Source organism: Lepidochelys kempii, chromosome 11 (assembly GCF_965140285.1).
Source record: "Lepidochelys kempii isolate rLepKem1 chromosome 11, rLepKem1.hap1, whole genome shotgun sequence".
Lineage (NCBI taxonomy): Eukaryota > Metazoa > Chordata > Testudines > Cheloniidae > Lepidochelys > Lepidochelys kempii.
Genome location: NC_136390.1, coordinates 70,623,957 through 70,641,717, shown reverse-complemented (window position 1 = coordinate 70,641,717; position 17,761 = coordinate 70,623,957). Strand labels below are relative to the sequence as shown.

The following is a 17,761-nucleotide window of genomic DNA, read 5'->3' as shown; positions in this document are numbered from 1 at the left end:
ACACTGTATTGTTATAAAATGCATAATTCAAATAATGAAAAACTACCACGGAATACAAATTTTGCATGCTCTGAGCAAACCCAGTTCTGTCAGGGGTAAGGGACTCAAGTAGGGGAATGTTGCCATGGAATACAGGCCTAGAAGGAAAAGGAAGTTAAGCATACATTCCTGTGCTGACTCTCCCTACTAAGCAGGTTGTGGAAGGCATTCAGCAGAGAAATAAGTCTTAAATAACCTTTTAAAGAAACTTTGTGGTTCACAAAAGAATCATTACTGACACCATAAATCACATCAATAGCAGAGAATTTGGGGAGTTGAGATGTCATATTTTTGGAATCACCAATGAACCAAGATGTATCTAAGGGATTTCAAAGGGGGAAAAATATATTGTTTAAAAGGTTACTTAATTTTTTTTCTGAATGCTGCCTGCCCCCATAATTCCCACCACATCTTAGTTAGTGGGGACACTCTGCACTGCAGTCTGTGTTCAGTTCACTGTTTGTTTTTTTTGCATCGCACTTCACCTTTTTTATTTAAAAGTAGAGTGAAATGCACTGCTGCAGACTGAAGCAGTCTAAAGCTAGAGTCCTGCCTCATCTTGTTAGAGAGCTGTAATCACATATAGGACATAATGGGACAAAGATCCAGAAGGATGGGACACAAGCAAGAAAATTAAGGCTACGTCTACACTGGATCTGTAGAGGTAATTTCCAGCTTGATGCATGCAGTAGATGCATGTTAGCTCACGCAAAATAGCAGTGTAGTGATGGGCTGGGCTAGCCGCACCAAGTACATTCCTAGGGTTTCAGACAAGATTGTACCCATGAAGCTAAGACTACGCTGTGAGCTGGAAATGTCACCTCCAGCTCCAGTGTAGACACACTAATAGTGCAGGAAAAATACATTCAAGAAGGATTAATTTCTTTAGCATAAATAACATGTTCTGTACCGAATACTATTTTGTATTTTGATGATGATAACTTCCAAATAGGAAGGAAGAACATCCAGCTTGTCTGGGATAGATGTAAAATTAGGTATAAAATGAGAGAGATTTGAGAGATATAGCATAGTCATAGTTTGGGCAAGGAGATGGACAAGCACTGGCATAGCCTCCCCTCCCCCTTTGAGGGTAAAATTCATTTCAGGTTTTATCTTTTATTTAAGGAGAAATCAAAAGAACTGGCTAGAAATTAATCTTCAGAGATTTAATTAGAAGGCATCAAAGGGTTTAATTGCAACTGGCCATAAATCATGATGGATATTCTCTGACTAATTTAGATAAGGTCACCAAGAAAATTAGTTCAGCAATGTCGGTTTGTCATAGGGACGGACGTTTCAGAATCTTTACTCATTGTGTGGCTTCTTGCACATTTCTGCCCTTTGTCTTCTCCCCAAGAACGGTGAGTGAGAGAGCGACCTTTCTAGGATTTCAGGACTCAGGGCTGAGGGGCACTCATTTATTTCTCTATGGGCCATAACTCTAACCTTGCAACTTTAAATGTTGCTTTTGACTTGATATAAAGCCAAAGATTTTAGGCCTCGCTCCTGGGAAATGCTAAGTACCGTTTGCCTCACTCTGACAGTGCAAGTGGGACTTAAAGCTGCCGTAAATGAAAAGCTGAGAATTCCCTGAACGTGAGAGAATCTTCTGCTGGGGCAGGGCTGGCTTTGACAGCTGTATGCCTCCCCCCTGCCTACCCAGAGTAGGGGCTATGTGGGGATGTGCTGGATATGAGCACTCTGTGTTACAGTGATCCCCCACCCAGTGTAATGGCTCCTAGGAGGTCAGTGCTGCTTTTATGTAACTTAGAGCAGCCCTGAGGCCACCCTAAGCTATGACAGGAGTCAAACTGACCCCTGAAAGCTTCAGGATCAAGGGATTACAAAGATGGCTCCAAGCCATCATTGCCCCCCCCCCCCACCTCTCCAGTTGGTGCACTTGAGGATTTGGTGCTGAGTATTTTATTAAAATTGTGAGAGGATGTTTTGATTTTTACAAAATTCTACAATGTTACCAGCCACTAGCTAGCCTATTGCCCAAGATGGTCTTTCAAAGTGTCTGTGATGGAAATGTCTGTCAGCCATAAACGACCTTGGGAAGGACAGCTGGTAGTGGTTGGGCGAGTGCAATAATAATGAAAAGCTTCCATTACTACTCTCAGCACTCTATGCTCTTTAACGAGTATGCAATGAATAGAATACCAATACCAGCTCATTCTCTAGAGTGGGCAAGCACTCTGTTGGCAATAAGTGCTGCTTTTAACAGTTTATAAAAACATGGCACTTACAGCCGATATGAAAGACTCCCATTTTTCCTGCTTAGATATATACCATATTAATGGCCAGATGCACTGTACGTGCTAGGTACTGACAAGCTCTTTAATTGTGGTCCTTCAAATTAGTGGGTTTTCCCCCTGATATATTGCAGCTTGTTCAGTTTTAGTGAATGTCCCAAAACAATCTCAGAGAGTGTATCAAGCCACTGTGAGATTGCATTTCTTCTCTGAACACTAGCCCCATTGCACTCAGATCTTTCTATGGTGCTTTATCTTGGGGTTTTCTATTTGTGTATGTGAGGCTGTATAATATTGGCTACTATTTTATTTTCTGGAAAATATTTTGGACACAATATAAAACACCATGCCGCTATGCCTTCAGGTTCCATTGTATTGCCTAGCTCCATAGATAGGCACTTCAACAGTACAAATTGTAGATACCGAGCACCTCTGAAAATCAGGCTTCTGTTGATTTGGGTGCCTAACTTTACACACTCAGGTTTAAAAATTTTGTCCCAGAATCTTATTGAAATTGCAACTGTACTTCATTTCATCCTTGACTTGACTGGTCATAGCGATTAGTGAACCTTGGAAGGTTTGCATGTTTCATCAGATAAAACATACAAACACTTGGATGTTCCAAATCCAAATATCTTTGAACTGGAAAACTCCTAGGAAAAGGTTTTCCTGAAATCTTGGTTATGTCTGGACTGTAAATAACATGAGAACAGCTTCTTACGATATTTTGGTACTTCTCTTTCTGGCACCTGACAAATTCAGGAATGACAAAGTAGTGGCATGCAAACATGTTTAAAAATGCAGAAAACAAACCCATATTTCAAATCTTAAAAAGAGGGTTGAATTTATTCTGACTTGCATTTTTGGTCAACTGTTTCATTCAATCTATTTCATCCATCTTTTATAAGCAGCCAAACTGGAGTGCACTATGGATGAAGTGTTCTCATAATATTCAAGATATACATTAGCTCTGATATGTAAGACATTTAAAAATGTATACATTACCAACATAATCAGAGAGTTTCACTGTCTTGGGCTTTATTAGTAATCCTTCTTCTACTAGTTCCTTGTACAGAGAATCAATGGTCCTACAGACAAGATACATAATTTCAGAAAATTCTAGAGATCTGCAAAAACAGTCCAATCCGTCAGTAACAAAACTAAATGGAACATTTACACATCCTTAGCTTTATAATATATAATTTTTACTGACCAATATATAATTTGTTGCTGTGAATATTTAATCATTATTGACTTTTATGTGGCATCTGTTATTTGTTCTCCTTCCCCGTTAAGTAATAGTCCTACACTTTTATTTCCTTATATACCACATGATTTCTTATAGCAGTTATGACTACCTATTTCCAGGTGATGAAGATCACTGACTACTGTTGTACTCATTCATTAATACCAATTACTGAGAAATTATTTTAAAATCCGAATAACAGCATATAATGTTATGCTTCTGCAATTAGTAATTCATTAATCTTCCTAGAATTTATTCTGTTTTCAATAGACCAACTTCCACTCCTTTAAGAACATCACATCGTTTATTATACTGGATCAACCAATGGTCCACCTAGTTCAGTATCCTCCCTGATGGGGGCCAGAGCCAAATGTTGTAGAGGAAGGTGGGGAAAAATCATGAAGTGGACAATTATGGAATAACATGTTCATTGAGGAAGTTTCTTCCTATCTCCTGTCAATTTGTGGGTGTCTTTTGCCCTAAGAAATGAGGATTTATACCCTTGAATTTTTTTATCTGTCTAATGTAAATGTGGATTTCTCATTATCTATGTAACTGTCCAATCCTTTTTTCCCCCTTTGATATCCAGCTAAACTCTCGGCATCAATGATATTTTTTGACAGTGAGATCTACAGATTAATTAAAATTGCTTCGAGAAATAATTCTTTGCACACTATAAGTATATTGCCTTCCATTTTAATTGAAGGTCATCGTCTTATATTTTGAGGGTAAATAAGAGTGCCTAACTTGACCTTCTCAAGATCTTTCAATATTTTGTATACCTTTAACATCATCTCTTATTCATCTCGTCTTCAAGCTAAACAGTTCCAATCTGTTCAGTGTCTCATAAGGAAGTCTTTCCATGCCTCTAATAATTTTGGTCACCAATCCTAACTGAGGCATTTCAGTACTACTAAAAAAATACAAATATTTAATAATAGGTATAAGTTGGCCAATAATTTCATGTCTCGTGTGTTTTCAAATAGACATTTAATTCTAAATGTTTGATGTCCACACAGTGCATAATTAATACATAAGCAGTAATAAGGAAATGCAAAATTTAATGTGCCTACAACATTAACGCTGCCACTCGGGTTCTTGTTTTCATAGTTGAATGTGTAACGTGATGATTTTTATGTTAGGTGTATATCACAAAATGTTCAGCAGGCATAATGTGGACAAATAGCACTGCTGTAAGAGCCATAACTCCTGCATTATTATTTTAAATGTGCAAATTTAATGATGCATGAACTGAGTCTCCTCCATGTGGAAGTGTGTTACGCTCAGTCCCTTCTATCAGTTGAAGCCCCTGTGTTTCTCTACCACGTAACAACACACAAAGATAGACATGAACCCTTTTTAGCTATTTCTGGAATTTTACCCCTTCTTCTGAACAGCAGGCAAGACCAATGTGTGAAACTTAAAGGCCAAATAAACTACCATAACAAGCTAGCTACTAAAAAGCATATCATATAGTATTAAAATAAGTCACTAATAGCATAGTATTATAATAATTACATATTTTCTGAGTAAGCCAAGCCTAATAGGTGTGGCACCCTGTCCCCCCCATAGAGGTGGGTAGGTCAAGTAGACGTTGATTGTGCTTGTTACAGCCTTGGCTAAGAGAGCTGGGTGTTTTAGATCAGGCAGCAGAGCCTCATGCATTAAGATCTAGAGTCCCAAATTCAATCCTTGATGCTGCTGACCCACCCAGAGGCATCAGCATTACAGCTGTATAAGTGTATGTTTATATATGTGTAAATAAGTATAATAATTGTAAACGTGCATATGCATTTAATTGATAGACCCTGGAGCTGCTATATGGTATGAGAGGTCATCTTCCATACACTTCCATGAAATATGTCTTCAACACTTACTTATTTGGCTTAAGAGATTTAACATTTGAAGCCAAAATAAGACACCATTCTTGATCGATTGTATTGCGGTAGTGCCCAAAGGGCCCAGTTGTGCTAAATCCTATACAAGTGAATAGGACTGGATCATAATGCAAGGCACTTCTTTCCACCAGTGCTGAGCATACTTGTCTCTACAGTGCTCTTAGGCCCTGCTGCCTAGGAGCGCAATCTGTCCCTGTTCCACGCTGCTACTAGATAAATTGGTGCTAGCTGTGATAACTCAGCATAGGTTTTGTATTATATGTACATGTGAAAAATGGGCAGCTTCTCAGTAGATGTATCATGTGAATGTTGAAAATGCAGGTGTCAAAACATGGAATTTGCTCAAACCCCTCAAGTAAAATAAACTCTGCCCTCAGAACAGAAATATTTAACAAATTGTAAGGTGCCCTCAAGAATTTATGTTGGTCAGACGAGAAATAAGACTGATCTATGACATGTACTTTTTACATGAGAAACAAAGGCTGCTTTATTGCGGTATTTCACTAGGGCTGGCTACAGCCTCTCTTCTCAGGGACTTTAAATTGGATGGAAAATCTGTAGACATCTGAGACTGCCAGGTGTTCCTGCACCTGCTGGTGAGGGGCTGGGGGAATAAAAGTAAAAGGGTCTCGTTAAAGAACTGGGCCCAAGAGCCTGCGAAGACTTACATGCATGCTATGTGTATGCACTGTGAGTAGTCCTAATGGTATCAATGAAGTCTGGGTGTTGAAGTACATGTGTAAGTCTTTACAGGATCAGGGCCTTGGCTTGTACAAACTACTGAAAACAGCATAATTAAAGGGAAACATACACAGCACAGGTCATTATTGTACAATGTACACCATCAAAGCAGCATTTGTTTTGTAATGGGTAGCACTACAAACCTATCAGTCAAGAGGTCATGTAGCATTTACAGACAACACAGAACAAATTTTACTTTGAAATATTGCAAAGAGACTAAAATGAACATTTTGCAAATTCATGATGGGTTTGTTTTATTTCTAGACGTCTGTGGATATTTATAGCTGTTATCCAAATGGTTCTGTTTATTGTAGGGTTCCTCATGAGTGTGAGGCTGTTGGCACTGGTAGGTTGAAATGTAAACCTACCAGTTCTGACACTGTCCTTTTGTAATTAAACAAAACAAAAAGGGTTTGGCAGTGTGGCAAATATAAAGGATACATAATTTTGTCACAATGTAACTCTCAGGATGAACAGGTGCATTCTTTACCTGTCGGGAGTCAAATCTTTCTCCTTCTTTTTCTTCCCACTTTTCTTCCCTTTTTTCTTTTTCTAAGGACCATAAATGTAGACAGTAATTAATGACATAAGTAGTTGGGATGTAGAGCTGAATGCTATTGGAACTGATACGAAGGCCAAAACTTGCCGATCCAACTTTAATAAACCTAAATATGTCAGTATTTGTATTTTCCACTATCTATGTACTTTTATGTGGTCCTCACCAATATAGTATCTGAGGAATAGATTGTATCCTTGCAGCACTCTGTGAGATAGGGAAGTACTATTTCCATTTACAGATGAGAACCTGAAGCACAAAGGAGACCAAGGGTATGTCTACACTACGAAATTAGGTCGAATTTATAGAAGTTGATTTTTTAGAAAGCTATTTTCTACAATCGATTGTGTGTGTCCCCACACTAATGCACTAAGCGCATTAAGTCAGTGGAGTGCATCCACAGTACCCAGGCTAGTGTCGACTTTTGGAGCGTTGCACTGTGGGTAGCTATCCCACAGTTCCTGCAGTCTCTGCCGCCCATTGGAATTCTAGGTTAAGCTCCCAATGCCTGATGGGGCAAAAATATTGTCGCGGGTGGTTTTGGGTACATGTAGTCAGTCACCCCTCCTTCCGTGAAAGCAATGGCAGACAATCATTTCGCGCCTTTTTTCCGTGCGGGCGCCATACTGCTTTCAGCAGATAGTGCAGTAGGACTGATATCCGTCGTCGTCATCCACCACTTCCACTGTCACTCTGCTCTCTTGCTCTCCTGATGCTATGAATGCGCCTCGCAGGTCCTCTATATGACTGTTGTCATCCACCGCTTCTGCTGGCACTCTGCTCGCCTGGTGGTCTCACAGAGCCGCTTCTGCTGTAACTCTGCTGGGCTGCTCTTGTCTCACCATACCACAGCAAGCATGCAGCCCGCTCAGCTGTTGTGCCCTGGCAGCAGACGGTGCAGTAGGTCTGCAAAACTGGTCATCCAACCACCGCTTCCCCTGCAACTCTGCCCTCCTGCAGATGCCATACCACGGCAAGCATGGAGCCTGCTCAGATCACCGCAGCAGTTATGAGCATTGTAAACACCTCGCGCATTATCATGCGGTATATGCAGAACCAGAACCTGCAAAAGCAGGCGAGGAGGCGGTGGCAGCGCGGTGACAAGAGTGATGAGGACAGGGACACAGACTTCTCTCAAAGCACAGGCCCCGGCAATTTGGCCATCCTGGTGGCAATGGGGCAGGCTCATGTAGTGGAATGCTGATTCTGGGCCCGGGAAACAAGCACAGACTGGTGGGACTGCATACGTCTGGGATGATTCCCAGTGGCTGCAAAACTTTCGCATGCGTAAGGGCACTTTCATGGAACTTTGTGACTTGCTTTCCCCTGCCCTGAAGTGCAAGAATACCAAGATGACAGCAGCCCTCACAGTTCAAAAGTGAGAGGCGATAGCCCTCTGTAAGCTTGCAATGCCAGACAGCTACCCCGTCAATCAGGAATCAATTTGGAGTGGGCAAATCTACTGTGGGGGCTGCTGTGATCCAAGTAGCCAATGCAATCACTGAGCTGCTGCTATCATGGGTAGTGACTCTGGGAAATGTGTAGGTCATACTAGATGGCTTTGCTGCAATGGGATTCCCTAACTGTGGTGGGGCAATAGACGGAACGCATATCCCTATCTTGAGACTGGAGCACCAAGGCAGAGAGTACATAAACTGAAAGGGGTACTTTTCAATGGTGCTGCAAGCACTGGTTGATCACAAGGGACGTTTCACCAACATCAACGTGGGATGGCCGGGAAAGGTACATGATGCTCGCATCTTCAGGAACTCTGGTCTGTGGGAGCGGCTGCACCAAGGGACTTACTTTCCAGACCAGAAAATAACCACTGGGGATGTTGAAATGCCTATAGTTATCCTTGGGGACCCAGCCTACCCCTTAATGCCATGGCTCATGAAGCCATACACAGGTACCCTTGACAGTAGTCAGGAGCTGTTCAACTACAGGCTGAGCAAGTGCAGAATGGTGGTAGAATGTGCATTTGGACGTTTAAAGGCACGCTGGCGCAGTTTACTGACTCGGTTAGACCTCAACGAAACCAATATTCCCATTGTTATTACTGCTCGCTGTGTGCTCCACAATATCTGTGAGAGTAAGGGGGAGACATTTATGGTGGGGTGGGAAGCTGAGGCAAATCACCTGGCCGCTGATTACGCACAGCCAGACACCAGGGTGGTTAGAAGAGCACAGCAGGGTGCGCTGCTTATCAGAGAATCTTTGAAAACCAGTTTCATGGCTGACCAGGCTACGGTGTGACAGTTCTGTTTGTTTCTCCTTGATGAAAACCTGCCCCCTTGGTTCACTCAACTTCCCTGTAAGCCAGCTGCCCTCCCTTCCCCGCTTTGATCACTGCTTGCAGAGGCAATAAAGTCATTGTTGTTTCAAATTCATGCATTCTTTATTAATCCGTCGCACAAATGCGGGGATAACTGCCAAGGTAGCCTAGGAGGGGTAGGGGAGGAGCAAAGCACCGGGTGCGGTGGGGGAGGAGAGGAGGAGGGAAGGACAAGGCAACACTGCACTTCAAAACTTATTGAATGCCAGCCTTCTGTTCCTTGGGCAGTCCTCTGGGGTGGAGTGGTTGGGTGTCCAGAGGCTCCCCCCGCCCCTGCATTCTTGGGTGTCTGGGTGAGGAGGCTATGGGACTTGGGGAGGTTACACAGGGGCTGCTGTGGCAGTCTGCTCCTGCTGCCTTTCCTGCACCTCAAGCACACGCTGGAGCATATCCGTTTGATCCTCCAGTAGCCTCAGCATTGCATCCTGCCTCCTTTCATCACACTGCCACCACCATTCCTCTTGATCCCGCCACCTCTCCTGTTGCTCCAGCCATCTATCCTCTCGCGCATCCCTCCTGTCCTCTCATTCATTTTGTGCTTTCCTGGACTCTGCCATTGTCTGCCTCCATGCATTCTGCTGGGCTCTTTCAATCTGGGTGGACTGCATGAGCTCAGAGAACATTTCATTGCGAGTGTGTTTTTTTCGCCGCCTTATCTGCGCTAGCCTCTGGGACGGAGATGCTAGTTGCAGCGTTGAAACATTTGCAGCTGTGGGAGGAAAAAAAGGGAGATTAAAATTGAAAAAGACACATTGGCCATTTAAAAAGAGGGGCTGATGTTTTCGGGTTAACGTGCAGCACAAACCCAACAAACCCCCCCCACCCAATTCTCTGGGATGATCGCTTCACCCCTCCCCCCACCACGTGGCTAACAGTGGGGATGATTTCTTTTCAGCCACAGGCAAACAGCCCAGCAGGAATGGCCACCTCTGATGTCCCCTTAATAAAATTCCCCTATTTCAACCAGGTGACCATGAATGATATCACTCTCCTGAGGATAACACAGAGCGATAAAGAATGGATGTTGCTTGAATGCCAGCAAACACCGGGACCACACGCTGCCATGCTTTCTTATGCAATGATTCCAGACTACGTGCTACTGGCCTGACGTGGTAAAGTGTCCTACCATGGAGGACGCAATAAGGCTGCCTTCCCCAGAAACCTTTTGTGAAGGCTTTGGGAGTACCTCCAGGACAGCTTCATTGAGATGTCCCTGGAGGATTTCCACCCCATCCCCAGACACATTAACAGACTTTTCCAGTAGCTGTACTGGCCGCGAATGCATCCCAAGTCTTCCGGGAAAATTAATAATTAAACATACTTGCTTTTAAACGGTGTATTATATTTACAAAAGTACACTCACCAGAGGTGCCTTCTCTGCCTTCAAGGTCTGGGAGCCCAGGTTGGAAGGGTGTTGGCTCCAGGGTGATAAACAGTTCCTGGTTGTTGGGGAGAATGGTTTCTCCACTTGCCTGGTGTGCGCTCTCTTCAACCTCCCCCTCCTCATCATTTTCCTCGTCCCCCAAATCCTCATCCCTGTTGCGTGAGACTCCCTTGCAGGAGTCCACGTACAGTTGTGGGGTAGTTGTAGGGGCACCCCCTAGAATTGCATGCAGCTCATCATAGAAGGGGCACGTCTGGGGCTCTGACCCCGAGCGGGTGTTTGCCTCTTGGGTTTTTTGGTAGGTGTGCCTGAGCTCCTTAAGTTTCACGCAGCACTGCTGCGGGTCCCTGTGATAGCCTCTGTCCTTCATGCCCTTGGAGATTTTTTCAAATATTTTGGCATTTTGTCTTTTGGAATGGAGTTCTGATAGCATGGATTCATCTCCCCATACAGCGATCAAATCCAGTACCTCCCATTCGGTCCATGCTGGAGCTCTTTTGCGATTCCATGGTCATCTCTGCTGATGAGCTCTGCATGGTCACGCCATGGTGGCCAAACAGGAAATGAAATTCAAAAGTTTGCGGGGCTTTTCCTGTGTATCTGGCCAGTGCATCTGAGTTTAGAGTCCTGTCCAGAACGGTCACAATGGAGCACTGTGGGATGGCTCCCAGAGGCCAATACCGTTGAATTGCGTCCACACTAACCCAAATTTGACCCTGTGATGTCTATTTCTGCGCTAATCCCCTCATCAGGGAGGAGTACAGAAATCAATTTTAAGAGCCCACTAAGTCGACAAAAATGGCTTTGTTGTATGGATGGGTACAGGGTTAAATCAATCTGATGCTGCTAAATTCGACCTAAACTCGTAGTGTAGACCAGGGCTAAGTGACTTGCCTAAGGTCCCATAGGATGGCTGTGGTTGAGCCAGGAATTGAATCCAAGTCTCCTGAGTCCCAGACTAGTGCCCTAACCAGTAAACTCCTTCCTGCCTCCTCTTTGTAATGCCTCAGGGAAGAAGTAGCATGAGGTCAGGATAACTAGAGCAGGTCTTCTCTTGGGATTTTCTCGACAGTAACTGAAGCATTATGAGAAGACTACATATTGTGCAAATGGCTTCCTCACAAATTGCAAAACCCCATGGAAAACAAATAAACACAAGTATGGGAATCACATATGCTAGCGCTCTCCGTAGTCATTAGAAGTCACTAGACACAAATATACTTATCAACATAACAATTAACTAAGGACAGCACTTGGTTAATCCATGTGTGTAACACACAGTGAACTTAGAGCTTGGTGTAGTAGGCCCAGTCCAGCAAAGCACTGAAGCATCAATGTGATTAGTCATGTTGAGGTCAATGAGACTACTCCACACATTTAAAGTCAGGCATGAGCTTAAACGATTAGTTTCCTCAACCCTTGGGAAGAAGAGACTATATAACCTCCTACTCATGCATTTATTTATTATTTTATTGAATTATTCACAAACCCTTATGCAGGACTCCAGTTTAAAAAAAAATCCTATCTAGCTATCTGGAAAATGCTGTGGTTCCCGAAATAAATCAGCAATGATTAGAAATGAGTCTGTTATACCTTTCCAAAGACCGGATCATACTTTAGACAATCTGCTGCTCATATCATCTGTTATTGTTCATAATACAATGTAAATAATCTAGACGTACCCAGAGCTATATAGTTAAGAGACAACTGGAGAAAGCTAATATTTGTAATGGACCTGCATTAGAATAATACAAACATATCCAAATATGCAGAACTATACCACAGACTTATTTATGTAAATAGTCCTAGCAGTGTGTATTGTTTTATAGGACAAGGAACGTTACGCAAACATCTTTAGTGACGGCGTCAGAAAAGTATGTATCACACTGTAGTAGCAACTGGGAGATTGTGGAGATACTGGCTATAATGGGTTATTGCCAGTGCTTCTCTAGCATTGTTTCTTTGTATTTTTTAGGAAATTGGAAGAAATTATAACATCATGGGTACTTATTGGGAAGACAAGATGATTTTTTTTCTTTATAAAGACACTGAACATATGCTGAATTTATTGGCCAACTAGTAACTTTTTCAGGGCATTTTCACCAGTAAACTAACTCAAAAGCTTAAAAAAATATTTGTTTTATGGAAAAAATGTGTTTTCCTAATTAACATCACTGTTTCTGGGAAATCTGGCAAGCACTGAGATAAGAGAGAATATGAATTTTAGACTGTGGCTTTCCTACAAAATATATCTTATTGACAGCTGCTTTTACTGTATAGTAAATGCAAACAGGCTAATCAGTTATGAAAACCTATTTGATTTTACCTTTAAATGTGTCCATCTATTCCATCCCCTAACCTATGTGTCCATCTATTCCATCCCCTAACCATCTATTCCATCTATTCCATCCCCTAACCTATGTGTCCATCTATTCCATCCCCTAACCACTTTGTAGGTGTCCCATTTATTCATGGTTATTTTCCACTTTCTTGCATATCCTTTACTGTATAATAAAACTGCATTTAGTTCTGGCTGATCTAATGGTGCCTCATCTCCATTCCTAAGTGGGGTGCACTCAGGGTCTTGTCTCTTTAATGTGTGATCACTAACCGGGTTATGAACAGTTCAGGTGTTGCTGTAAGCATACACAGAATCAGTCTGCAGCAGGATTCTAGAGCACAAGGTGGAGGAGATCTTAATAGAGACACTTTCCCTCCAAGTCAAAATTGCATTGGCCACTTCCCCTTCATTTGCAATTGTACAACGTACCTGTGGAAGGTACATCAATTGCTTATGTGGACAAGTAGCATGGAGAAAGTACTTCCTGGATTTTTTTTAGCTCTCTTTTAAGTGCAGTTCAGGGCCTGGAAAGGAGGGGAGCATCGCCATGTAACCAGCTCTCTCTGAACCATTTGCAAGTGTTTTATGGGCTGCAACTGATCCCTAGATGGCAGGTGAAGAAGCCTTTTCTTCTCATGGAGGGCAGCATGGCAGCATGCTCACTAGCATATTTGTACCATGTCATATTATGCTAACTCACAGGGGACATTAGAGAAGAAGGCAACTTTTTAAAAATGATAGAAGCAGATTCTGAAAGTAATCACAGCAGCTAATGTATCTCCTTTACAGATTGCAAATGATACAGCAATGGCCTTGTGCTACTGCACATTTTCATAAGTAGTGCAGGGAAATGTCTTCACAGCTCTGTACCTAAGCACTGAGTATCCTAAGGCTATGTCTACACTGCCCCGCAGTTCAGACTATGGGGTTGTGCACCAAAGTGCTGTATTTCCCTTGTGTAGATGCTGCCGGTGCGAACTGAAAGGTTCCTAGTTTATACAAGGTAGTCCTGTCTGAAGGAGGATTACATTAACGGGAACTATGAACTTTTTAGTTCATGCCCATGATGACCACACTGGGCAGTTACAGTGCAGCACTTTGGTGTGCACTGCTGTTCACACCCCTATAGTTCGAACTGCAAGGCAATGTAGACAAGCCCTTAGATGTATCTCCAGTCTTTCTGGCTAATGCTACTGTGGTATGTTGCCACCCAATGTGTTATGTCAGAGATCAATTATGAAACCCTTTTGTATTAGAAATATGATACAAGTAACACATACACACACAATCTGAGCCATTTTCTTTCCTCAAACTTTACAGTAGTTTCTTGCTCATTTTTCCTGATCTTTGTTCAATGAATTTGTGACAAATGTTTACAGTATTGGTAAGAATTGACTAACAGTGCCTAGAGAACATGACTTGTGAGGCATAAATGCCCATGAAATAAGAAAACCAAGGGGAGAAGGCAAAGCCAGGACTTGTGTATGCAGCAAGTGTGCTATGTTGGTATAGAGGGCCAGATTCTGATACCCTTACTTGCACTGAATAGCACCTTCTTCCACGGTAGTCCCAATTTCTAAACCTTGCCACTTTTTCTTACACAATATCTCTAAAATCCTGCTTTTCTTTTCTGCCCATGCAGCCAAAGCCCTCATTATTACCACAACTTCCTCTTTTCTGGGCTTGACTGGCACACCTCAAGTCTATTTAGTATGGGTTTTCAATAAGTCACTTCTGTACTTCTGAAAATTTTACCCCTTGTTAAGGTCTTCAGATTACTAGGGCAGCTACATAGGATGGGGCTATTAGAATCCTAATAATGTTGACTCTTGCCTTTGCTCTACCAGCGTTCCCAGCCTGCACCATCCACCAGTCAGCTTTTCTCTCAAACATCTCCATGGCTTCTCCCATGCTGCCCCATATGCATGGGGCAAATTCCCTGATAAAGTTAAAACAGCCAGTATCTTCCTTTAAATCCATCCTTAAAACTCACCTCTGCCCTGCTGCTTACAAACCTAGTCTGCTCATCATGGCTGCACAGATGACAAGGTGCAATTGTGCCTTTTTTCCACCTCCCCACCTCTACAGCCAATTAAAGAAACCCAACCCTCAATCCATTTGACTATTAAGCTGGATCAATTGTTCAAAAGATTAATTTGCTTGAATGTTGCATTCTCATCTCTATCCTCCACCTGTTGGTGTGTTTAGATTGTAAGCCCTTCAGGGGCTCAGGAATGATCTCTCTTCAGTGTTTGTACAGCACTCCGCACAATGGGGCCCGCAATCCTGATGAGAGCTTTTGGGTATTACTTTAGTATAAATATTTAACAGTAATAAAATACTTTCATGGGACTGCTTATGCAGTAAGGCGCTGTTTAGCCTGAGAAGGGTATCTGAGTCTGGCCCAGAATAAGAGGTGATTTGGCTTCTTACCCATCAGGCCCAGCTGATTGATGTATTTTCCTCACAGCCTAATGGCTAATATTCCAAAATCTAATCCACCTGCTCTTTGTCTGTGAGGCAGCGGGTGAATATTTAGGTTCCTTCTGGAACTATTGGGCCAAATGAAACCCTGGTGTAACTCCACAGAAGGGATAAAATAGCCTGTTATCTTCTGGGGGAATGTAAGTGATTTTTGCTCATTTTTCTTTTAGAATGCTAAATGGTATTTAAAAGTCCTGAAATCAATGGCAAGGCTCTGCTTAGAGGTAAACTGTGTGAACTAAGAGGGCTGACAGCTTCCTTCTGGATTTTAATGGGATGTCTGAAAGAATCAAACTTTTAAAATCCAGGGTCATATTTAAGGGCACCTTTGCTGTAATGGGAAAAAAAATATATGCAGCTAAACAGTTTGACAGTGAGAAACAGTCCATTTCCTTACAGTGGCCTTCCCAAGAGTTCAATCTCAATGGTGCTTACACATCTCAGCACATGTAAAGCTGAGCTGCCTCGGAAAAGGGAATTCTGGGAATGATCTATGGCAGGAGTTTTTCCTGATGGATTGAGATCTTTTTTTTTTCTAATTCTTTGCATTTTTTTAACCTCTGACTACTTATTCTAATATGCCACTACAGAGACTGCAATGGGGCTTTCGACCTGCACATCAATTCCTAGTGTGTCTATTCCCTAGTGCCAAAGAGGAATAGCACTAAGATTGGTGGGCTTGCAGTGAATGGTAGTTGTAAAGCAAATAGAAAAAAATCTTTCTAAAAGCTGCAGTAAGAATTCTCAAGAAATATGGCCTCACAAAAATGGAGTGTGCCCCAACAACCCCTATTGAAAAATTTGTTTTATGTCTGGCATCACTTAGTCTTCACTGGCACCATGAAATCTACAAACATTCCCTAGTTTGTATCACCTGCTTCAGAGGCCCTGGCTCCTCTAGGAAAAGGACTGGATGGGTCTGCCAACACTGGCTCTTGATCAAAAAGAAGGGTTACTACTGAATAATTAAGTACTCTTCATCAGCAAGTTGGCAATCTGCTTCCTAACTGCTCCTAGTCTACATTATGCCAATTTCAGAAATCCAAATTCTCAAAAATCCAGTCTAAGGTCCATATGCTTCACTACAGTGACTCAGTGTGTATGAACTGTGGGATATTGTGTACACAAATGAGAACTGAGGTGTCTTAATTGCCATGTGTCCATGCAACTATCCATTTTGTGTGCTGAGTCACTTTAACTGCACGTGCATTTTTGTGCATTGCCTTCCTTCTCTTCAAAGTTACCCCGGCATTTTTTAAATTGGGTCCATATAGTATTCATATATAAATTTTCAAAGATGCCTCAACCTAGCTTTATTAAATTGCCCTTGTAATTTTTTTTGTCAGGTGCAAAGAGCATTCTAAATTTCTAAAAGGGCTGGGATCTAAGTAGAAGTGCTGCCGATAAAGGTATTGGCATGCCCAAACAATTCCAAGAGTGAAACTTCAGCACAAGATTAGGGTTTGTTATTTGCCTTTAGCATTTTAAACTGAAGTGCTGATTCCATCTGTAAATGCTGAATGCCTGTTGTACAAATGTTATCTGGAATTTAAATTCTTGGGTAAAATAAAAGTGCGCATGCAATTCAAAGGAACATGCAATTGTGAAGTTCTTTGCATGCTGTAATGCTGTGAACTACATGTAAACACTATATGTCAGCACTCAAGTTGTACTAGAACATTTCAGAATGCTGTTCTGGTACTTTTTTAGGAGCTGGAATGGTGTTCTGGCACTTCCCTTGGATCTGGGCCAGGCATTCCCTTCTCAGCTGCAGCATGTCAGGCCATCAAGTGCCATTGGCAGGCCCAAACAGGGGGTGCTGGACAGTGGGTCAGCAGAAGGAGCTGGGGACACTACAGCCAGGAGCGGGCAAAGGAGCATAGAGGTGAGGTGGGAGATGTTGGGAGCCGGGTATCAGGGCCACTCAGACAGCAGAACCCACCATGGGGAGCAGGAGTCAGGCACAGCTAGGAGAGGTGGGGGGCAGGACAACTGCAGGGAATCAATCTCCTGCTTCACTGGACCTGGACCTCTCCTAGCTCCTCTACTGCCTTCCTCCTAGCTCCCCCGCTCCCTCCTGGGGCCTCCCACTGCCCTGCATTCCAACCATTCGTTTTTAGGACTCCAGTACTGCTATATTTGCTGCATTTTAATGGGTCAAATACACTAAAGTAATTTATGCCGCTAACATACTTCCTTTTCCTAAATAAATTTGGTTTAAATTCTCCAATGGTTAGCAGAATACATTTAAATAATATTTACTGAAATGCATACATTTGTGTGTCAGTCAGTTCAGATACTTGACTGATTAGACCAAGATTTCCAAAAGTGACTAGTGATTTTGGTTGTCTTCGTTTTTGGGTGTCCATTTGGAGACAACTTAAAGGGACCTGCTTTCTGAATGGAGGATACTCAGTCCATGGAAAATCTACTAGCTCCCAGTCCCATGCCTTAATTACAAGACCATCATATTAATCTGGAT

The 17,761-nt window shown here is 42.5% G+C and overlaps 1 protein-coding gene across 2 annotated transcripts in view; it reads right to left on the bottom strand.

Moving 5' to 3' along the window:
* The window catches only part of DRC11 (dynein regulatory complex subunit 11), a 158,689-nt gene that overhangs the window by 32,008 nt on the left and 108,920 nt on the right, over window positions 1–17,761 (bottom strand). For both annotated transcript variants that reach the window (XM_073306791.1, XM_073306792.1), the window contains exons 12-13: window positions 6,670–6,731; window positions 3,300–3,382 (exon numbers count right to left, since the gene is read on the bottom strand). In XM_073306791.1, the coding sequence (XP_073162892.1) occupies window positions 3,300–3,382; window positions 6,670–6,731 (145 nt within the window). The remainder of the gene's footprint in view (window positions 1–3,299; window positions 3,383–6,669; window positions 6,732–17,761) is intronic.